Source organism: Panthera onca, chromosome D4, assembly GCF_046562875.1.
Source record: "Panthera onca isolate mPanOnc1 chromosome D4, mPanOnc1 haplotype 2, whole genome shotgun sequence".
NCBI classification, from domain to species: Eukaryota; Metazoa; Chordata; class Mammalia; order Carnivora; family Felidae; genus Panthera; species Panthera onca.
In genome coordinates, this window is record NC_138351.1 from 14,966,591 (window position 1) to 14,991,134 (window position 24,544).

Consider the following 24,544-nt stretch of genomic DNA (forward strand, 5'->3'; position numbering starts at 1 on the left):
ATAAGGTGTCTGTGTCCTTGGTTACATACACCATGAAGTCTATGAGGACATGGTTGACTTCCATCTTTATCTGGCACAGGGTTCTACATGACTGAATAAACAGTTGTTGAATGAATGAATGAATACTGAATTGGTATGATCAATATTTTAAATTTAACAGGTAATCAAAGAAAACACTTAGCTACACTTTGGTGTTTATGTTGTACAAAAATAGGAATTGTACAGGCTCCATTAACAATCTTGAGAAGCAAAAAATTCTCTCCAAAAAAAGAAGTGATGATAAAATTTAGAAAACTACAGAACTACGTTCTATTGAGATGAATGGTAATTTTTTCCCGACTTGATGGTAAGGGATGGGAAACATGGAAGAAGGCAAACAGGCACAGCTGGGTGGTATATTTGTTGTTTTACTGTTAATTTGACACATCTGAACCAAAGCATTCACAATACTTGATATACTTTGAAGAGAATCATATACTATAGTCTTAGACATAACCACAGAACAAGCAGAACAATTAAAACTACATAAGGCCTTAAAATATATCCACAGTGTGTATTATTTCAATATTCATTCATTTACAAATTAGACTACATACCATTAATTTTATTTTTATTTTTCTTTCATTGTTTTATTCAGGCAGGATTCATTCAAGGAAAGGCAACTTAGTTTTTGTGTGTGAGCTTTGTTTTTTACTACATTGGTTAATATAAAAGTTATGAATTAAATGTTCTCTTATCTCCTGTATCAGGAGTGAATCCATGAAATTCTCAGATAGTAGTCTAAAACAACAGGTCCTATTAAAAATAGCCAAAGTGAAAAATGACCAAATAGCCAGCCTGTTTGTGGTCTTGAAGAACATCTAACGAACGGACTCTCAGGTTTTCTTATAATGGAGAGTACAGCAATTCTATGAGATTAGTCAAAATTTAAAACAACATTGCATACAAAATCATTCTTGAAGCTCTAAATGCCTTTTAAAAAACAAAAATGAGAATTTTAAGTAGTTGCCTCATAGTACCAAACCTATAAATCAGAACTAGTTAAAATTCAGTGCTATCATGACTTCTCATTTACAAGGTAACTAGTTGGTAAATTAATAGATGGCATAAAAATTAAGACTTACATCATTTGTTTTTTAAGGAGAAAATGTATGATAACCAGAGAATACAGAAAATTCAATGTATTTTACAATAAAATAAGTGTTTAAACCTTTATCCCTGTACAACAGGGCTTAGGTCATCTCTAGTGAACTTGCACATTTTCATACAGTTTATTCTATTATGAGTACTTGAATTGTTTTAGATATACAGCTTTTTATTGAAAGAATATTACATTTGTATACCTGGATAAGATTTAGTACATTGAGATGTTTTAAAAATATTTATAAATCTGTTTCTGATATGCAAAAGCATTTGGCAATACTTTTACAGCATTTGATTTTATAGAATTAAAATTTCATACAGTACTCATTTTGATGTTTAAAAAAAAATTCACAGAAAAAATATAAATTACACAGCTTGACTGCATGATACTGTTATTTCCAGTTTCTAGTTCTGGTAATTAAAACCTTCATTAAGTCTGTTAACAAATCATTACCTGTACAATTATGAAGGCAACTGACATGATTTGCAAACAAAACCTTCAGGTTTTATGTTATTTACCAAAGAGTGCAGTTCAGCAAGGAAAGAAAACCCAGTATGCAAATTTACAGAATATTTTACAAATTTACCAGTTCCTGTGACACAAACTGTTTCAACCTTTCGAGGTACTGTCCATAAAGTTCCACATCATTGTGACCTGCCCCTTCAACCCACAGAGGCTCCACAGGTCTTTGGCAACGCTCGAACAATGCGAGGCCATGTGAAAAGTCAATGACTTCATCTTCAGTCCCATGAATTATTAATACTGGGGAGGTTATCTTAGAGATTTTGTCAATGCTGTAAGAGAAGAGAAGGCAGAAGGAAGTCAACGAATTATCTATGAAAAGAAACGTAAAACAAATTCTCTTGTGCCATACCGAATACCAAAATAGTCTTTGAATCAAAACAGAAGAAACAGATGCCTCTTGGATTTCAAATAAGATTTAGAAGTCACTTTACATACTCCTTTTCTTAAGATTATCTGAGGAAGCTAACTTTAGGCACTTCTGTTTCAGGGGAATCATTCAATAGTTACTGTTAGCCTCCTGTACCTTTCTACAATATTGAGCACAAAGAAAACTTAGTTTGGAAGAAGAGGAAACTAAGGACCATTCAAACATATGCTAACTTTATACCTCCCCGCACTCGTATTTTTTTCTGCCTCTTAATCTACTAAAATGACAACAAAATGTTTTTTTGTCTTGTGGCATCAACTCCCTGAAATAGGGAGAATATAAAAAAATACATAATTTTGGAGCTGGGTAACAAATTAAAAGTATAAGAGAAAACCAATTTTAAGAGGATAGAAGATAAAGTGAAGACACAACCCAATTTATACCACCGCATACACCCGAAGGTCAGAAATTGATATGGGGATGAAGGCAGGTGATGGGAGTCTACAGAATCTGTTCAAAGTTTGTTTAGCTCAGAGGCTGACTCGGGGCTCGATCCTTTGAACTGAGAGATCCTGACCTCAGCCGAAATTAAAGAGTCGGACGCTTCACCGACTTGAGCCACTGAGGTGTACCCAGAGGGGACTTTTAGAAAGAATCTTTGTTGAAGACCACATCCACTTTAAGAGGAAAGATACAGAAAATAGTGACATAGGGTGGGATCCCCAACTAACTGATATGAACAGATCCCTGTATAGTTAAGCTCAGTCAACAAGCCTTTGTCACCTGCTTCAGGTCCACTCTTTAGTTCCTCTCTTACACATGAACAGACAACGAAGAATTATCAGATATCAGAGAACATTTTAAATATCAGAGATCAATGCAATTTTAAAAAGGCAACATTGAGACATAAGCTACACAAAGAACTCTTACAAACAAATTTTAAAACTTAAAATTATGACCTTTTTCAGACAGTTTGCAGTTAAGTGCTGCTTTCTTTGTTGGTGTAGCAGAAATTCAAGAGGGAGCTGGACAGAGAATATAAGCTGGCAACAGCATTACCCCAAATACTCCCTACCATTCCTACTGTTCAGTTAGAAGCAATATAATGCACATACCTTCCAATAGACTATTCTCTAAAACAAAAACCCTGAATTAATGTAAAAACAAAACCCTCTCACAGCTTGCTCTGGTGATAAGATCTTATGCTCCCATCATTAGCTTCCCTACAAAAATGACCCCTTACTGGCTAATGATGAAAAATTTGCTTTTGAAATGACCTTCGTTGTTTTTATGAAGAAGCAAGTGAGGACTCTGGCCTTGGGCCCATCTATCATTCACAAAAAAATTCTTTGTATAGCTGCCAGTTGGGGAAAAGAAGCGAGACTGAAATTTGCCAGCTTCTCACTTCTTGCCTTTGCCCTCTGAGAAAAAAGGGCCATCCATTTTTTCCCAATTATGAAGAGGAGCTGGAGGAATTTCCATTTATCTTGTCTTGAGAAGCAGAAGTAGTTCTTTCAAATTTGTATAATACTGTGTGTTTGCAGACTATGCAGTGGCAACACGTTTTAAAAAAAATTGTTTTAGTGTTTATTTTTGAGAAAGACAGAATGCGAGCAGCGGAGGGGCAGAGTGAGAGGCTGACACAGAATCCGAAGCAGGCTCCAGGCTCCGAGCTGGCAGCACAGAGCCCGACGCGGGGCTCGAACTCACAAACTGTGAGATCATGACCTGAGTTGTAGTCCATGCTTAACTGACTTAGCCACCCAGGTGCCCCAATACTGTTTTTTTCTCATGTTTTTATTTTATTTTTGAGAGAGTGAGAGAAAGACAGCAAGCTGGGGAGGGGCAGAGAGAGAGGGAGACAAGAGGATCTGAAGCAGGATTCGTGCTGTCAATGCAGAGCCCAATGTGGGACTCGAACTCACGGTGAGATCATGACCTGAGCCAACTGGACGCTTAACTGACAGAGCCACCCAGGTGCCTCTAGGATGGCAATACTTTATTCTTAAGACTCAACTTGTTTGCAATTCACTTCTTTTGTAAATCAGCTATCCTTAATTAGACATCATTCACTAATTTTTATGCACACGTGTCTCATTTCTACTCTACACTTCCACTCTTCCAGTATCATGTCTCACTGAATTGTATCATCCACTAGCAGCTCAAGTCAGAACCTTAGGAATCAAATTCAAGTTCTCTTGTTTTGCATCCTACATTCACTGTGACATGCAGTTCTGTCAATTTTATTTCTCAAATTATCCCCTTATCTCTAATACTATTGGTGCCACTCTCTGGGGTGTGAGGCCCTTAGCACTTTTCACCAGGGTTACAACTGCTCAAACATTACACCCTCCTGACTGGTCTCCTGCCACCATCCTCTTCAAAAACTAGTTTTTCACAATTTCTATAATACGTGTAAAATAGAAGCTCATGGCTGAATGAATCATATTATGGATTCCTAAGTGATGAAAAAAATTCCCGCAAGATTTCTTTGAATTAATTTGGAATATCGATACTTACTTTGGGAATGCATCAAAACAGTAGGTCTTCTTGGTATCAGGAAAAGCGACTCGCATTCCCGAGGTCAAAGGAGAATGAAGAATAACAGCAGCACTCTCATACCGAGCAGCGAGATCCACAGATGGTACTGTCCCTATACTTTGGCCATATATAATCACATTTTCAGGGCGAATGCCATATCTACAAAGTTCAGGAGTTAAAAAAAAAAAATAAAGTGGAGAGTTGGACTGGTATGAAATATTCAATCATTTTCTAGGGACTTAATCTTATAATAGAATGACTCAGAATGAGACCATGTCAACAAATTTATATTTAAAATATACACTTTCTTAGCCATCATTATCATATTTAATGCTATAATAATATCTGTATTCTTAGCATTTTTCATCTGTTTCATCTTTTAGAAAAATAATGGCTGAGGTCTTTTAAAATTTTAAACTTAATTCATTATATCATTTATGCAATTCAATGTGGCGTATTTTTTACTAAATGCTGAACGTATTGTATCATTGATATTTTAATGGGTTGACACTTCATAGACATTTACCATCTATCTTCCATTCAAAGTAACAAAAAGTTCTTTGTCTAGATATTAAAAGTGGCTCATTTTATTTTCTGAAGCCAGTCACAGTGATGAAAATCTTGACATACAGTTACTGTATGTTATGAATAAAAAATATGTATCATTTTAGCCAAAAGCAAATTACTACTTTTCCTGAAGTTTGCCTTTATTTGCTCATAGAAATGGACTAATGATTGGAAAGATAAACAGATGAATGAGAATTCCAAATGCCTTATGATTCAGTTAATTATGAATAGACTTCATGCTAAAACCTCAAGAGAACTGCCTTACCCCCTTTAAAAATGCTGCAGATTTAAATGTATCAACTCACTGATTCAATATCAGGTATATACTATGCTTCAAGCACTGTTTACTGCCTACAGTACAATTGTCCCAACTGTAAAGTACTCCAAGCAGAGTGGAGGTGCTACGGGAGCTAATAAATACAGAATTAAGGGTTAGAGTGAGATCAAACATGCCCTTCCACTCTAGAAATCTGAAAGAAGTCACTTCTGGATGGGAAGGGCCACTTGCACAACAGCCTCTGGTCTTCTGAAAAGGTAATGGAGCTTTTCAAGTATCGGAACACAAAAAAAATAGCAAGACAAACCCTACGTGCTTCCTCTGGCCCTTTCCAGGGGTGCAAGACTCTGAACCATCCAGGTAATAATGACCATCCATAATTTCTTCCAATCAGTCCTATGTAAGCATTTGGATATGTCCCAGAGGTTGGACATATCTACTCCAGACGGACTCCAAATGTAAATAAACTCAGAAAACCCTTTTCTTTAACAAGACCTAGCTGCACATATTTCAAACAGTGAAGAAATTTTATGAAAATGAACATTTGCAGCACAGCATTAACTCTTGAGGCTGTAAGGCTGCCGTTAGCTGAATCGCAGCACTGTTGGTGGCAACTATGGATTTTAGACTAATGCTAGCAATGGCAAGGCTCCAGAGTAGAAGCAGCTGCCAGTTTAGCAGAGAATTCAAAGCAATAACAGAATTTCAGAACAGTACAAGTTAGAAAGGACTTCAGAGACCATTTAATCTAGTTCAGCTGCTTCCTGAGCAGATGTTCAAAGTCAGAGTAAGTCAGAGGCAGATCTATAATTAGAACCCAGGTACCCTGACTCCCAGTCCAGCACCTTTTCCATTATAGCACGCAGATAATGAATTCAAAGACTATTGGACTATTTAGAAATGTATCTATTCTGCTCTTGTTCCTCATTCATCAAGTATGCATGATCATTAAGTATGTTTAAAATTGTTTTTTAACATTTACTCATTTCTGAGACGGAAAGTGAGCGGGGGAGGGGCAGAGAGGAAGATACACAATCTGAAGCAGGCTCTAGGCTTAGCCGTCAGTACAGAGCCCAACGCGGGGGCTCGAACCCACAAGCTGTGAGACCATGACCTAAGCTGAAGCCGGATGCTCTGCCAACTGAACCACCCAGGCGCTTCAATCATTAAGTATGTTTAAAAAGATTAATTAATCAAGACTAGAAATCATTTCATAAATATTTCTTCAAATTGATATCAGACAAGATGCAAAATAAAAGTTAACCACTTACAAGAGTGGATTTTTTTTTTTTTAACATAGGCAGAGAACACTCTATTGGATTCTAGTGTGTTTTGGTTGAATAAGTTATCTTTTCATGTTTTTGAGAAGCACTAACAATAAAGGCTATCTGCTTTAACTTAGCATCCTTAAAAATTGTACTAATCCACTGAAGTTGTACTTTAAAAGAGTTATATCTCAATAAATCTGTTATTAAAAATATCTATTATCATACTTTCCTGACAGGTATTATACTCCATTCAATTGGCTGGGTCTGGAAAGTGCGCACTCATTTATTTTGGTTTGTAGGACTGAGACGATTTTGACTTTGGTCATTTAAGGCAGTTTTTAAGTTTATAAATTTTTATCATTCCCTGCCCCCTCCCCAACTATTTATTTCTTATACTACTTATCTATTTTTTCCTACTTGTCAGGTATGTTTTCATATAATTGCAAATGATTTAAGAATCCCCTTTATATGGACCTCAGAGACTATAGTTTTATTGTATCTTAGAGTAAATGTTTCTTTTTTTAAAAAAAATGAAATATTTTGCAAGAGAGAGCGAGCATGAGCGAGTAACGGAGGGGCAGAGAAAGAGGGAGAGAGAGAATCCTCAAGCAAGTTCTGTGCCATGAGGACAGAGCCTGATATGGGGCTCGAACTCACAAACCATGAAATCATGACCTGAGCCAAAACCAAGAGTTGGATGCTTAACCCATTGAGACCCCCAGGTGTCCCAAGGAATAAATGTTTCTAAAGGTATTTTCTAACAAAGGTTATGCCTGCTAACAAAATTGAGGTTCTAATCGAAACCATTAATATTTAAACATTAAATTAGAAATGGTAAATTTTCTTTAAGTCCTTTAGCTTTAGTCTAAAATACTTTGGGGAAGCCAGGCAGCTTTTCAGGAGGTAATATGAAGAATAACTTGAGCTCAGGTATCTTTATTTATTGTACATGAACCATTTGATTAAAAAAAAAACACCTGAAGTCTACAAAACTGCAATGTATTTCATGAAAAATTTCTAAGTATCTTGGTGATTAGGAAAGATTAAAGCAATTTCTAGTTCCCAAAAATGTATTGTTATAACCAAGGAATAACTGACATAAGAAAATCTGCTTAAATGATTTATCATAACATTACCTTTTTTTTTTTTTTTAGCTTAAGATCATCTCTCCAAATTTTATTAGTCCAGAATGTAAAGTAAAAAATCTCACTTTTACAGAATGAATACTTTAAAAATAGTTCCAATAAGGTATCTTTGAGTCACATTGTCTAAGAGATTGTTATAGAAAATAACGCAAACTCAGGACTCAGGCTTACAATTCACCAAAACAATCCAGTCTCTTACACTCTTAAGTAAATGATTAGCTAATCAGTGTTTATTCAAATCAACATTTTTTCTTTATTTTAGAGAGAGAAAGTGCAAGCAGGGAAGAAGGGCAGAGGGAGAGAGAGAATCTTAAGCAGGCTCTACATTCAGCACATAGCCTGATGTGAGGCTTGACCCACAACCCTGGGATTGTGACTTCAGTTGAAATCCAGAGTCAGACGCTCAACTGACTGAGCCACCCAGGTTACTCTGAATAAAGATTTTTATATCACACTCTAGTAAGTTTATAAAACCAAAACTTGTCATTGGCTTAAATTTTAAAGAAAATCACCCACGGGCACTAACAGACACAAATTAGATATGTGTAAAAACTTTACGCTGTTTGTAAAAATTTTTAATTACATTCTAAGAGCTTAACTCTCCACAGGTATATTTTGGTACGTATAATCTCTATTTACTACTTCAAAACATGTTATGTTATAAAAACTACTTTTATTCTTTTTTTATATAAAGCAATTTCAATTAAACATCATAATAAATGTGGAAAATACTCCCAATCACCATTTACCTTGTCCTAAGAGCAAGCCAAGCAGCTTCTATATCTGCATAGAGGTTTTTCTCCGTTGGTTTCCCAGAACTTGCGCCATATCCAGAATAATCATATGAGAATATATTACAATTAATCCGTGATCCCAGTCCTATGTAAAAGCTGCTCATCTGACCAAGATCAACAGCATTTCCATGTGAGAAGAGTAAAGTGTACTTGGCATTGGGTGAACAGCGCACAAACATGCAGGCAATTCTGTTGCCTTTACTGGTTCTAGTCATGAAACACTCAATAGCATCTTTTTCCCTAGAAGAGTACTGCCAGTCTGCTCGTTCTGATAGGTGTAAAGTCCAGCGGCTTCCACTTTCATCACACATCAGTGTATATGTTGGATCAGGTGGCAAAAATGCTAATTTTGAAGCAATTTTCCCAGGGCAAGGTGGACAGCAGAAGAGGCAACATAACTCACTGAATGAAAGATTATTCATCTTCTGAAAAAGAAAAGGAGACAGTAAATGTTTTAATTACTAAATATGGATTCTGCATTTGCATACAATAGAAGGTTAAAACAGAGACACCAGTAAATTCTACTGGTGTTCAGTGTCTACTATTATTTCAAGAATCCTCTGCCCAAACACATTTTTTGGCATCTTTCTAGAAATAATTTAAATCCTGTGGTGAGGCAAATTTTCCTGACCAGGAGACACTCAAACAGTATAGGATGTTTCAAATAGTAGTTATTATATATTATAATATTTAACCAAAACATGAAAATATGAAGAGTAGAGGTGATATTTGTTACTTCTCCACCGATAACAACATAGGAGGTGTGAAGTATCATTAGAGTAGCGCACAATTTCTGGGTTAACTTAGTGAAAATTCTCAGAATCTCAGGGAGAAGCTAGATATTTAACATGATAGAGTGAAGATATAACAATATTGCATGTATTATTCCTTTTTAGTGCTTACAATTTGTCAGGCATGGGCTACATATTCTATGTGTTTTAATTCTCAAAACAACTCTGTATGTCAATCTAAGAAACCTATACAAGATTCATGCAGCCCAGATCTGACACCAGACTCAACCACTGTCTTTCACCCTGGGCTACACTGCCTCAGAGGCTCAGAAAACTATGTCTCAGAAGCCTGTTGTTTTAGTCATGGTGCCAGGGGCGCAAATCATGTATAAGACTTTGAAATATGTCTGTATGTAATTACTGCCCAAATTTAAAAGGCTACAATATAAAGTCCATTATGGAAAAAAGGTAAAATCTGCTAAAATTTTCTCCTCTTCTATGGTTAGATTGGAAGGAGTATAAGATTTGAAGTCAGAGAGAGCTGGGGTGGAATCCCAACTCTATCACTTACTAGCTGTTTGCCCTTGGGTAAATTATTTATTTTACAACCTTCACTGTCTTCATAAGTAGACGAAGCTAATACCTTCACTGAACAGAGTGATTGTGAAGAACAAATACAATGCTTATAGTTTTTTTTACTACAGATATAGGTGGCACACTTAAGGATGGTCCACTTTCCCCTGTCTTTTTAAAATATTAATATTTTTAAAGTTTCTAGCTGATATGAAGCCAGGAACAAAACTAGAGTAATTAATACTTGTTTCCCTGCCAGCATTTCTTTCTATCTTGTCCTTTCTCAAATTCCTATCCTTTTTAGCAACAGGTGACCATTGCTTAGTTCCAGGAAGAAGGCATTCAAAACACCTTCCAGAGATCTGGTGACACGTAATTTTTTACAAAAAAAAATCTAATTTAAGGACAGAAAAAAATGTCTACCATACCATTATGCCAAATGTAATTACATAAGAGAAGAAATTACCTCAAGAGACTGACTAAAGTAGTGAGACTATTCAGAAAGAAAGAAATGACCTTTATATCCACTACTCAATCAAAATTCAAAATCTAGTTTATATGCTCAATACGAATATACTGATTTCCCAAAATCTAATCCATATGCTCAATATACATGTGTTAATTTCCCAGTGTAAACTAATTAGGTAGAGAGAATAAGAAACAGCACAGATAGAGAAACAAGGATAGGAGAGATTAAAAAAAGCTCTCTAAAAGAGGAGTAAGAGAAGGGCAGAAGAGTGTCCGCTGGATATTAGAAAACACTTTTACTTGCTATTCTACCTTTATTTCCTTTTCAACCTTCAAAACAAATAAAGCCTGAAGGGAAAATAGTCTGATAGAACAGAAATGACAATGAGGTATCATCTTTAATGGTAGCTCTAATTGGCTCCCTGAAATATTGTACTCAGAAGCATTTTGAGGGCATGCCCAAGGCTTGGTAGGCAAAGAACGTGTAATAAACTAGTTATGTCTACTATAGAATTCGGCTATGAATTAACCTGGTCATGAGGATACAGGACCTGGTGAAGAGGATGGCAAGAAAGAAAGCTCAAAGGGTCAGTTCGAGAGGGGACAACCTAGGGAAAAAAACAAAAAGATGAGGTTGGGGGCACCTTGGAGTCGGTGAGGTGTCCAACCTCAGCTCAGGTCATGATCTCACAGTTCAAGCCTGCTTCAGATTCTGTGTCTCCCTCTCTGTCTTCCCCTCCCCTGCTCATGCTCTGTCTCTCTCTGTCTCAAAAATAAATAAAAACATTAAAAAAAATTTTTTTTTAAATTTCTATCAAGAATAAAATGTTTTTCCTCAGTAATTTGTTTAGTTCTGATTATATTAAGGTTATTTGTTTTACTTCTACATTTTTTTAAGGAAGTCTATGTTGCTCTCTCATTCCTGTTATTAGAAAAGTGGTAATTTGCAAGTTATTTGGTGGATACCAGTTATCTGGTTTAGGGCAGCAGAGGAAGGAATAGTTTCTGCCACCACCATTAAGAAGGTCAGGTTGTCCTTTCATTAGACTAGACCCTGGCACTGCACCTTTTCTCCTGCTTCTCTCCTTTGGTGTTCATCCCCAGATTTATTTCAAAATTACTTTTTCTTAACTTATTTTCAAGAGAGAGTGAGAGCACAAGCCTGGAGGGGCAGAGAGAGGAGAGAGAGAATCCCAAGTAGACTCTGGTCTGCCAGCACAGAGCCCCACACGGTGCTCAAACTCACAAACTGTGATCATGACCTGAGCCGAAATCAAGAGTCACGGACGCTTAACCAACTGAGCCACCCAGGAGCCCCTCTTGATAGGAATTTTAAAAATCATTGAAATATCTTGCTAAATTTAGATAATTTTAAGTCCAGTGTGTTTTATGTAAAAATCATCTGAGTAAAAAATGTATCATTTGCCAGTTATTTCTTGGCAACAAAATCTTGAGGAGACAAAGCAGTGAATAATGATAAACATCTGAGAGTACACAACAGCCATAAAAGACAAACAACAAATTAAGTAATTTAGAGCAGAACTTTTAGACCAGACATAACAAAGATTTAAAATAGGGTACCTGGCTGGCTCAGTCAATGGAGCATGCAACTCTTGATCTTACAGTTTTAAGTTCAAGTCCCACGTTGGGTACAGAGACTACTTAAAAATATTTTTAAAATTTAAAATAAATTAAAATAAACCTGTTAAAAAAAAAAAAAAAAGAACAGGAAAAGACCTATCTGACCTCAGCCGTAGCAATCTCTTACTTGACACATCCCCAAAGGCAAGGGAATTAAAAGCAAAAGTGAATTACTGGGACCTTATGAAGATAAAAAGCTTCTGCACAGAAAAGGAAACAACCAACAAAACTAAAAGGCAACCAACAGAATGGGAAAAGATCTTTGCAAATGACATATTGGACAAAGGGCTAGTATCCAAAATCTATAAAGAGCTCACCAAACTCCACACCCGAAAAACAAATAACCCAGTGAAGAAATGGGCAGAAAACATGAATAGACACTTCTCTAAAGAAGACATCCGGATGGCCAACAGGCACATGAAAAGATGTTCAACGTCGCTCCTTATCAGGGAAATACAAATCCAAACCACACTCAGATTATCACCTCACGCCAGTCAGAGTGGCCAAAATGAACAAATCAGGAGACTATAGATGCTGGAGAGGATGTGGAGAAATGGGAACCCTCTTGCACTGTTGGTGGGAATGCAAATTGGTGCAGCCACTCTGGAAAGCAGTGTGGAGGTTCCTCAGAAAATTAAAAATAGACCTACCCTATGACCCAGCAATAGCACTGCTAGGAATTTATCCAAGGGATACAGGAGTACTGATGCATAGGGGCACTTGTACCCCAATGTTTATAGCAGCACTCTCAACAATAGCCAAATGATGGAAAGAGCCTAAATGTCCATCAACTGATGAATGGATAAAGAAATTGTGGTTTATATACACAATGGAATACTACGTGGCAATGAGAAAAAATGAAATATGGCCTTTTGTAGCAACGTGGATGGAACTGGAGAGTGTGATGCTAAGTGAAATAAGCCATACAGAGAAAGACAGATACCATATGTTTTCACTCTTATGTGGATCCTGAGAAACTTAACAGAAACCCATGGGGGAGGGGAAGGAAAAAAAAAAAAAAGAGGTTAGAGTGGGAGAGAGCCAAAGCATAAGAGACTGTTAAAAACTGAGACCAAACTGAGGGTTGATGGGGGGTGGGAGGGAGGGGAGGGTGGGTGATGGGTATTGAGGAGGGCACCTTTTGGGATGAGCACTGGGTGTTGTATGGAAACCAATTTGACAGTAAATTTCATATATTAAAAAAATAAAAAAATAAAAAAATAAAAAAAAAAAAAGAATACTTGGGCTGTGTCTCTTGATTTCAGCTCAGGTCATGATCTCACAGCCCTGAGACTGAGCCCTGCGTTGGGCTCCAAGTTGGGTGTGTAGCCTGCTTAAGATTCTCTCTCCCTCTCCCTCTGCCCCTCCTCCTGGCATGTGCTCTTTCTCTCTCTCAAAAAGAGAGAGAGAGAGAGAGAGAGAGAGACAGACAGACAGACAGTACTTAAAGATGAAATGCAAAAGTGTCCTAAAGAAAAATCCAACTGGAATCCCGGATATAAACAAATCAGTATCTAAAATAAAGAACCTGATGGATTGGATACAAGAATCAATAACTTACAAACATGTTAGTGAGATGGACAATCCAATTGAGGAATTCCCAAATGGAATTTTTTAAGATGAAAGGGATGAAGAGACAGAAAATATGAAAGAAACTTTAAGAAGGACAAAAGTAGAAATAGCAGTATCAATACTTTGGGGGTACCAGAGGGAAGAAAAAGAGGAGAAAACAAAGATAAGAATCTAAGAATTTCTCAGAATTAAAGAAAAAAATCCAGACTGAAATAGCTCAGAGTGCCAAACAGGTATTTAAGGAAATTTTCATAGACAAATTATAGTAAATATTACGATTGCCAGAAACAAAAATATGAAAGCTTCCAGAAAAGAACAGATTGCCTACAAAGGAACAAGAATCAGATGAACATCTGACTTTGCAAAACTGACACTAGAAACCAGAAGACACTGGAGAGATAGTTTTAAAGAAAGAAAGAATAAAAACGCACAAAACTTTGAACCTAGAATTTTACAGAGATAAAATACCATTTTAATAAAACAATAAAATAAATTTAGCTATAAGCATACTAAAACTCAGAAGGCTTACCAAACTGAGACCCTCTTTGAGAAACTCCAGCAAGGACAAAATAAATCCAAGGGAATTCTATGAAATATCTCAGATATGATAAAGAACAGTTAATATAATGTGTGTGTATATTTGTGTTTAAAGCAAGCAATGGAGGAAAAAAAGCAGCAAAGTATACCCCTAAACAATCCAGAATCATAACTTTGGGGAATACCAATATAGAGAGAATTGGAAAGAGTTAGGGATTTAAAAGTGAAAAATGTGCTGAGGTACTTGTCACTTGACTTGTTCAGAATGGTATAAATGTTAATAAACTTCAGACATGGAAGAACATACCTATGACTATTAAGAAGTCAGATATACCATCATAAAATTACAGGTTGTAGGATACATCTGAAGTAGTTATAGTTATTCATTACAAATGTCCAGCTTTGAATATTTGTCCGTGTGTTAAACTCAAGAAGTGTAAACACAAAGAAATAAGAATTAAAGGACAGATATCAACAAAATAGAGAATAAAAAACAATAGATATTAACAGAACCAAAAGCTGACTCTTAGAAAAACCTTCCACTATCAATAGCAACTCGCATTAACTGAGCAGTTATATCAGGCACTATTCTGAACAGTTTTCATTTATTAACTCATTTAACCCTTTCACGACCTTCTGACGTAGAGACTATCAATTCACCCATTTTCCATTTCAGGAAACCAAGGTACAGAGTAGTTAGGCAACCTACCAAAGGTCACAGCTAGAAAGTGACAGAATTGATATGTGGCAGAATGATTCTGGAGCCTGAACTCATAACCACTGCTTTGTAAAAAGAGTACCCACACAAGACTGATGAAGAGAAAGAGATAAGCAAAAAACTAACATACTAAATGAAAAGACATACATAATTTCTAAATTAAAAAATACTGTGTCAATAAACACAGTAAGTTTGATGAAATGCATTAAATTCTTGAGTAACATAAAAGAAAAAAAACCCAATTAAAAAATGAACAAAAGATCTGACTAGACATTTCTCCAAAGAGATACAAATGGCTAACATGAAAAGATGCTCAACATCATTAGTCATTAGGGAAATGCAAATGAAAGCCATGATACCACGTCATATCCACTAGGATGGCTATAATACAGACAAGACCAAAGCTGACAAGGATATGGAGAAATTAGAACCTTTATACACTGTTAGTGGGAAGCAATTAATTTGGAAAACAGTTTGGCAATTCCTTAAAAAGTTTAAACACAGAGTTAACATTTGACCAAGCAATTGCAATCCTGGGTCAATAACCAAATACCCAAGAGAAGTAAAAAACCTATGCTGACACAAAAACTTGTACATGAATGTTCACAGTGGTGTAATTTGTAACAGTCGGAGGTAGAAACCACCCCAAACATCCGTCAACTGATGAAAGGCTAAACAAAATGTGGTATATCCACATAATGGGATATTATTCAGTCATAAAAAGGAACAAAGTATTGACGCATGCTATACAGTGGATACATCTTGAAAAAATTATACCAAGTGAAAGCCAGTCACAAAAGACCATTTATTATATGAGTCCATTTATATGAAGTATCTAGAACAGGCAATCAAAAGAGACAGAAAGAGATCAGTGGCTGTCTAGGGCTAGGGAGGATGGAAGGGTTGGGAAGCAATGGCCCAAAGAGTATAGAGTTTCTTTGGAGGTAATAAAAATGCTCTAAAATTTATTTGGGTAATACTTGCAGAGATTTATTAATATATTAAAAACCACTGATGTGCATATTTTAAATGAGTAGGTTGTATAGTATGTGAATTATATCTTAATAAAGCTATTTACTGGAGTACCTGGCTGCTTTAGTTGGGAGAGCATGTGACTCTTGAGTTTGGGGTTGTTAAGTCTGAGCCCCATTATGGGTGTAAAGATTACTTAAAAATAAAATCTTCAGGAGTGGCTGGGTGGCTCAGTTGGTTAAGTGTCCAACTTCAGCTCAGGTCATGATCTCATAGCTTGTATGTTTGAGCCCTGAGCCCCATGTTGGGCTCTGTGGTGATAGCTCAGAGCCTGGGGCCTGCTTCAGATTCTGTGTCTCCCTCTCTCTCTGCTCCTCCCCCACTTATCTTCTCTCTCTCCCTCCCTCTCTCTCTCTCACTCACAAAAATAAATAAAAAACTTAAAAAAAAATATATCTTAAAAAAAAGAAAGAAAAGAAAGCTGTTTACCATCCCATCTAAGTCAATGGGAAGCTAAGGTAATTTTGCCGAGAGCTCAAGTGTGTATGTATTTGTGGGGGTAGCTGGGAATTTTCCCTCCCAGGTATTGAGACAGTCAACACAAAGCCAGCCAAAGTCATAAAGACAAACTAATGCTGACACAAACAAACACACCTAGTAGTAATAGAATACAGAGCTTATTAAGAGACCAAAATCCACAAGAGATAAAATATTGGTCGATTTATCTTCATTCAAATAGAGATTTTTATTCAGTGAAAAATGCTTCGGGAATAATGATTTCTTCATCCAAAACTGACAGAATTGATATCTTAAGTACAAGGAACTTCTACAAAAACAAACAAAAACTCAGGAGAAAAAATGAGCAGAAGATACTAACAGGCAACTTATAGAGGGTTAAAAGGCTATCAAATATATGAAGGACTCTCACCAACCATCAGAGAAATGCAAGAAATATCATTTCAAAAGTGTAAGAAAAATAAAAAGTAGAAAATTGAGTAATATGAAGTACTGGTGAGAATAGGGGAAAGTAGGAACCTTTTTGTGAACTTTTTGATAAGCCATTCTGTTAACCAATGACCCAGAATTCTACTCTTAGGTAAGTACTCCAAAGAAATACTTGCAGAGGTCCTTGAGGTAATATGTATGGGGTGCTTGCTCACTGCAGCATTATTTGTATCAGGGTACAGGAAGGAACATAGATTCCATCATCGGGAAAATGAATACATAAACGTGTCGGATGCAGACAATGGAATATTATGCAGTTTGAAGTAGTGACTTTGATGGTTACAGCTTAAAAATATAGTACTGGGTGAAGAAGTAAGGAATAAACTGAGATCTATACTACCATTAATGTAAATTAAACACATACATTAAGTGTTATATATCTAAGGACATGTGTATTTGAGTGGATGCTTGTGGAGGGGAAATGGGTAAAGAGGTTGAAGGCAAAGAAGAAAAAAAGTTAATAAAACAAAAGTAGGTTTTATGTTCACAGATCAATGATGATAATGTGCCATGAACTAGACTACAAGTTCCAGAGGCAAGAATCCCATCTGGTTGCTTATCACTGGACCTTTAGTGCCAAGGCAGGACACCTGACACATAACAGGGTTTCTAATATTTTTTGGATGAATGAGTTAGTAAATTAATAAGATTAACTCAATTCTCTGCACCTAAGAAACTCCCACAAAAGGAAAAAAGGTTTACTAAATCATATGTTAAAAAAGAAAGCAAATGTTTTGTGATAATTAGGTTTTTTTGTATAGGTGCAAAATAGAACCAGTGTGATAAAAACCTAGGAACCTGAGCTAGGGTGGGGAGTGCAGGAGGGAACAGCACAGCTAGTTAACCAAATCAGTCACCGCACTATGAAGCACACAACAGGGCACTCTTCTGGGGAGGAGGCAGTCTGGCCCCTCTCAAAATAAAAGGTCAACTGAATGTTAAACAGATGGTCCATTGTGAAAATTAAGGTTTTCCTTTTGGCAGGAGACTTAAAGTTATTTCACTTATAGCCGGAGGAATTTCCTAAAATTGTATGAATTAATAATTTCAGAACCTGCTTCTCCTGATAAGTTTTTCCTGCTTGATGACAAAGGATAAAAGATGAACATCTGAGTCCCTTCTCAGCAAAACAGGAAGACTAATGTTAAAAAATGTCTTTAAATAGAATGACCTACTATATCTCCTTCCTCTCTTCACAGAAGAAATTATTGAAGTGACTCCTGTCAATTCCTGATGTAATAACAGTTGACTGAAAAAAATTTCACTTTGATTGATCTCCTTTTTAAAAACATTTTTTTTAACATTTACCCATTTTTGAGAGTGAGAGAGACAGAGCATGAGTGGGGGAGGGGCAGAGAGCGAGGGAGACATAGATTCCAGCAGGAGTAGGTTCCAGGCTCCCGCTGCCAACACAGGGCCCGATGAAGGCTCGAACTCACGGATTGCGAGATCATGACCTGAGCTGAAGTTGGACGCTGAACCGACTGAGACACTCAGGCACCCCTGATCTCCTTTGTAACAGTTTCTTGGTAACACACATCAATTCACATTACTACCATCTACAAACTACAAATGATTCTTTTTTTTTTGACAGAGAGAGAGAGAGAGAGAGAGAGAGAGAGAGAGAGAGAGAGAGGGAGAGCGAGCGAGCATGAGCGGGGGAGGGGCAGAGAGAGAGAGAGAGAGAGAGAGAGAGAGAGAGGCAGACAGACAGACAGACAGACACACACAGAATCTGAAGCAGGCCCCAGGCCCCCGAGCTGTCAACACAGAGCCCCATTCAGGGCTGGAACTCACAGACTGCGAGATCACGACCTGAGCCGAAGTCGGATGCTCAACTGACTGAGCCACCCGGGCACCCCCAACTGATTCTTTTTGGGTTTGAGATGTTGTGATGAACTGAACTAGTACTTAAGTGTTTTTAGAGAAAACATTTTTATTTATTTATTTTTTTTAAGGTTTATTTTTGAGAGAGCGCAAGCAAGGGAGAAGCGGGCTTCTGTGCTGACCAGAGAGCCAGCCCCATGTGGGGCTCAAACTCAGGACCTGTGAAATCATGACCTGAGCTGAAGTTGGAAGCTTAACCCAGGCGCCCCGAGAAGACATTTTTAATTTTTTTTTTTTTTTTTTTTTTTTTTGGAGAGAGAGAGAGAGAGCGCGAGCATGAGCAGGGGAGGGGCAGAGAGAGGGAGACCCAGAATCTGAAGCAGGCTCCAGGCTCTGAGCTGTCAGCACAGAACGCAACGTTGGGCTCCAAACCCATGAACAAACCATGAGATCATGACCTGAGCTGAAGTCGGACAGTGAACCGAATGAGCCACCCAGGCACACACAAGAAAACTTTTAAAACATTTTAAAACTTTTAAAAACATTTAAAAATGCTTATATCTCTTCTTCATTTTGAGAGATATTTTGACAACTATGCTCTAAATAGGATATATGCTGATTTAAAGTCTCATCCAATTTAGAGTGTAGGTAGGTATATAATAAGCCACTTAAACAGCAGCACTTCTTAGAGCTTATAATTTTTTAAATAAATCCCTGAGCATTCAAGAGTAAAAAAATATTTGAAGATGAGAAGTCTGCACAAAATGTAAAGACTGGTCCATTTGCCACCATAAAAACAAAAAACAAAAAACAAAAAACCACCAATCCATTTTGGATGCTTATCCTTGGGTACAGAAATTAAAGCCTGATGTTTTCTTAGATACACTGAAAGAAAAAAACAAAATAATGAGATTTATAGCAGACCCTGACTAACACGAGAAATCAACACATGAAGTGGATGCTTAATTATTAACAGCAAGAGGTAGCAAAGATCAGAATGGATTAAAGTCAGAAGTGATGAAAGAAAACTATTTAACTATGAAAAAGCTGAGGGAAAAATCAGATTTTAGGTCAATTCTGTTCAATGGGGCCATGAGTCCAATATATCCCAACAGACTGATCCAAAGGAAATCACAATGATACCACGCAAAGGTGGTTAATTATGTAACAGTCAGTAGCCTTATGGGTGTGATCACTACCCCAAAGTAAGGAAAATGAAACTGAACTTCAACTTCAAGGATACCAAGTGAGTAATCTGTAGTAGCATTTACAGAAAGTACAGCAAGTGAAACTACGAATGTTATAATGTATACATTACAGACTTTAGTGCATACAAAGATGTGGAATATTCATTCACCTTTATTTTTTTGAAGTTTTAAAAAACTTATTTATATTGGGGGGGGGGGGGGGGAGGATCTGAAGCAGGCTCTGCTCGGACAGAAGAGAGCCCAACGCGGGGCTTGAACTCACAAACCATGAGATCATGACTTGAGCCAAAGGCAGACGCTTAACCAAGTGAGCCATGCAGGTGCCCCATATTCATTCACCTTTAAATGAGTCTGGCAAGGGGTGCCTGGGTGGCTCAGTCGGTTAAGTGTCCGACTTCAGCTCAGGTCATGATCTCTCGGTCCATGAATTTGAGCCCCGCGTCAGGCTCTGGGCTGATGGCTCAGAGCCTGGAGCCTGCTTCCAATTCTGTGTCTCCCTCTCTCTCTGCCCCTCCCCCGTTCATGCTCTGTCTGTCTCAAAAATAAACGTTTAAAAAAAAAATAAAAAATGAGTCTGGCAACACGCTCCTTTTTCAGTCAAGACAGCATCCAAAATACTTATGATGATCAAAATAAGTGTAATTTAGAAACTAGGTGTTTAGGATATTTCTTCAAACACATTTTCTATCTTATTTGTATAAGTCTTATGTGGAAATACAGCTTGTAAAACGTTTTTGGGGGTGTAGGTTGCATTTCCTTCTTTTTTTGGACCATTTTATATAGCATTCAGCAGCAAAGGCACTCCCCTGTCTGAGATCACAGGACTCGATGAGGTGACTTTGGTAGGAAAACTCAACTCTGACTAAAGACACCTTACAAGGGCTGTACTAACATGGGAATAGAAACTTGAAACCTTAAGGAAAAAATTTTTTTGAAGTACTATATTTATTTCAAATCGAAAGGAGAAATTTTAGTAAAACGATTTTCTTTTAAAAGGAATCATGTCAGTTACTTTTTAAGGTAGAATTATACTTTTTATTTATTTAATTTTATTTTTTTTTAATTTACATCCAAATTGGCATACAGTACAACAATGATTTCAGGAGAGTTATCCTTTTTAAATACTAGTAAGATTCTAGAAATACCTGGAGAACAACTGGGTCAATGAGTCACTTGAAAACACCCTAGGAAATGTAATTTTAGTGGTAAATGGAATAGATGCCTTAATTAACTGTGAGTTTAGAAAAGTTTATAGGAAAAACTTACCAGGTCGTGACAAAATAAGATTCCTTTCCCACTGGTGAGAAGAATTGGGGTTAGACACACAAAAAAAGTTGAGGTGAAGGTGACAACAATCTACCAGAGTTACCAAAAGTCTCAATCCTAGCATTTCATTATGAACCTATTTTTTTTTTTTTTTAGTTAAAAAACAAAAGAAAACAAAACAAAACAGGCAGTAAGGATTGGAAGATCAGAAGTGAGGAAGTTGCAGAGCCTATAAACTATTCCAAACAAACTTATCTGGACCAGAAATCCTAACGTAAGTCAATGTGACCACTTCTATACTTATGTTCTCCCTCAGTTTCTTAATATTTACTGTAATATAGGAGCCATTAACTATATATAGCTATTTAAATTAAATATTCAGTTCCTCAGTCATACTAGCCACATATGACTAGTGCCTACCAAAATGCATAGTGAAGAATGAACATTTCCAACACTGCAAGAAAGCCCTATTGGGCACTGCTGAACTAGAATCTTTCAAACTCAGGCAATCAAGAATGAGAGTTTACATGCTTCCTATCCATACTAGCTTGAAATGCTGGAGAGCTTTCCTTCCTGGCCTGTCCACCAAAGTATATATGGGCAATTTTTGTAGATCCTATTGAATACCGTAAATGTCACACAACAAAATGAGATTACCTACATAATACTGTTTTAGAAGAATGTATTTTGGGAAAAACATTACAACATCTAACCCAATTCTTTTTTAAGTTTTTAAATTCCAGTTAACATACAGTGTAATAGGGGTTTTCAAGTGTACAATATAGTGAATCAACATCTCCATACAACACCTAGTGCTAATCACAGCAAATGCACTCCGTAATCCCCATCACCTAGTTCACCCCTCCCCCCACCCACCTGCCCTCTGGTAACCATCAGTTTGTTCTCTGGTAGTCTTTTCTTGGTTTGCCCCTCTCTTTTTTTCCCCCTTTGCTCATTTGTTTTGCTTTTAACTTCTACATATGAGTGAAATTATGTATTGGGTCTTTCTCTAACTTATTTTGCTTAGTATTATACTCTCTAGCTCCATCCATGTAAATGACAAGATTTCATTATTTTTCATGGCTGAGTAATTGTGTCTGTGTATGTGTACACGTACACACACACACACACACACACACACACACACACACACGCCTTTATCCATTCATCAGTAGATGGACACTTGGGCTATTTCCATAATTTGGCTACTGTAGATAATGCTGCTATACACATCAGGGTACATGGATCCCTTTGAATTAGTATTTTTGTATTCTTTGCATCAAACCCAATTTTAATGTAAAGGCCATTTTATTAAAAATGAGCAATGAGGGGCGCCTGGGTGGATTCAGTTGGTTAAGTGTCCGATTCTTGATTTCAGTCCTAGTCATGATCTCATGGTTTGTGGGATCAAGCCCCACCCACATCATGGTCCACGTTGACAGAGTCTTGCTTGGGATTCTCTCTCTCTCTTCTCTCTACCCCTACCCCTGCTTGCATGCACTCTCTCAAAATAAACGTTTGGGAAAAAGGTGTGTTAGAAAAAAAAGATCAATACAAATCAATTAAGACATTTATACATTTCAATGCATGTTTTTGATGTATCAAAGGGATTCACATTCTTGAAAGGTTCTCCATGGGCTGGAACTGCCAGCAAACCATAAGAAACTATAAAAACATTTGTGATTATATGCCAAGTAAATTTTTTTTAATGTTTATTTCTGAATGTAGTCCATCCAATATTCTAAACACTTACAATCCTGATGATGCACTTAAGTAAAGCCCTAACAAGCAAATCAAGCCTTCCTAATAATTAAGTAGAAAGATAGTTTGTTGACTTTTATATATGTCATTATCACAGATTCCTATAAAGCTTTTGGTGACTGGAAAATGAATTATAGCTTAGCTTTCAAAGTCACACCTGTACATGTTGCTGAGCATAAACTAAAACATGAACAGGCACATGTTTTCCCCCCTTAATCATCAGTTTTTGGCACCACTCCTGAAAGACTTTCCAAAACATGATTATCCTCAAAGTTCATAGAAAAGCTTCATAATACATTGGTACTATATACCAATACATATTCCACAAACATGTATTATTCCACAAATACATATTATTCTCTTCATTTCTTTAAAGAGTTTATTTATTTATTCTGAGAGTGAGAGAGTGAGAGCGAGCACGTATACACGAGTGGAACAGGGGCTGAGAGAATCCCAAGCAGCCTCCACAATGTCAGCACGGAGACTGATGCAGGGCTAGACCTCACCAACTGTGAGATAATGACCTGAGCTGAAATCAAGAGTCAGATGCTTAACTGACTAAGCCACAGGAGCCCCTCTCTCCTCCATTTATAAGCAGTAAGATCTTTTTCTGGGAAACTTCTCAGGTGAACACTTACTCAATGTGTTCCACAGTATATAATACCCATCTATAGTAGGATAAAATCTAAATGACTACTTCATTTAGTAATCGAAATTAACGACTACTTCATTGCTGACTATAAATGATAAACACAATCTTTTCACAAAGAAGACTCTCATTACTGGTATCTCAACTGAATTCCTAAGAGTTAAAAAAAAAAATTCAAACCACACAGGAGGTTAAAAAATTAAAAAAATAAGGCTCACTGCCAGGCTAAAATAGGGACTGGTTAAAAGTCAATTGAAAAATTCAGTTTCCTAGATATCCTCCCCAACTAAGAAGACCAGAAGTTACACTGGAGGAACTATTAGACTAATCTGAAGGAAAGATCCAGAAATATGGGAGGTTCCATGGATCACTGGGAGAATGGGAAGCATGAATGTTGTCACGGTGACGGAGAGCTAGATCCTCTTCTGTAAGCAGATGTCAATATGTAAGAAATAGTGATATAATACCGTTATCTAAAGATACAGAGGTAAACATACAAAGAATCCTTCAAAAATAAGTACATGCCCTGGGAAAGGATATATCAAAGAGATAGAACGGGGGCCTGGGCTTGCCAATTTTCATAACAAACAAATCATTCGGCTTCTTAACCATGTGCTTATATGAATTCAATAAAAAAAATAACTTAAGACAAGAAATCTCCTAATTCCAGTTCAAACCCAAACTGGGTTCAAATCAAATACAGAAATTATGACTTTGGGTCATTTGTTTTTAGTTTTGGTGTTTCCTACTATACTCATTTAACCTTTATTATGATGTATCCTCATTCTAAGATTCAGAAAATTTACCCTATTTTCTTTCATCTCTGCTTATTCTGTATATTTGTAGTTTTCATTGGTTATTTTAATAACTTTAATTATTATAAATAATTATATTTATATAATTGAACCTTTACTTCTTGTTCCATCAAATTTAGGAAGTTTCCACTGGCTCCTCATGTACTCACATACCTAAGTTTTATCTTATTTGC

The 24,544-nt window shown here is 36.8% G+C and overlaps 1 protein-coding gene across 6 annotated transcripts in view; it reads right to left on the reverse strand.

The window, feature by feature from the left end:
* Positions 1–389: 389 nt before the first annotated feature.
* ABHD17B (abhydrolase domain containing 17B, depalmitoylase) overlaps positions 390–24,544 on the reverse strand; it is a 53,129-nt gene continuing 28,974 nt past the window's right edge. For all 6 annotated transcript variants that reach the window (XM_060610069.3, XM_060610067.3, XM_060610066.3 and 3 more), the window contains 3 exons: positions 8,584–9,053; positions 4,557–4,736; positions 390–1,938 (listed from right to left, as the gene is read on the reverse strand). In XM_060610069.3, the coding sequence (XP_060466052.1) occupies positions 1,719–1,938; positions 4,557–4,736; positions 8,584–9,050 (867 nt within the window). In that variant the 5' untranslated portion in view covers positions 9,051–9,053 and the 3' untranslated portion in view covers positions 390–1,718. The remainder of the gene's footprint in view (positions 1,939–4,556; positions 4,737–8,583; positions 9,054–24,544) is intronic.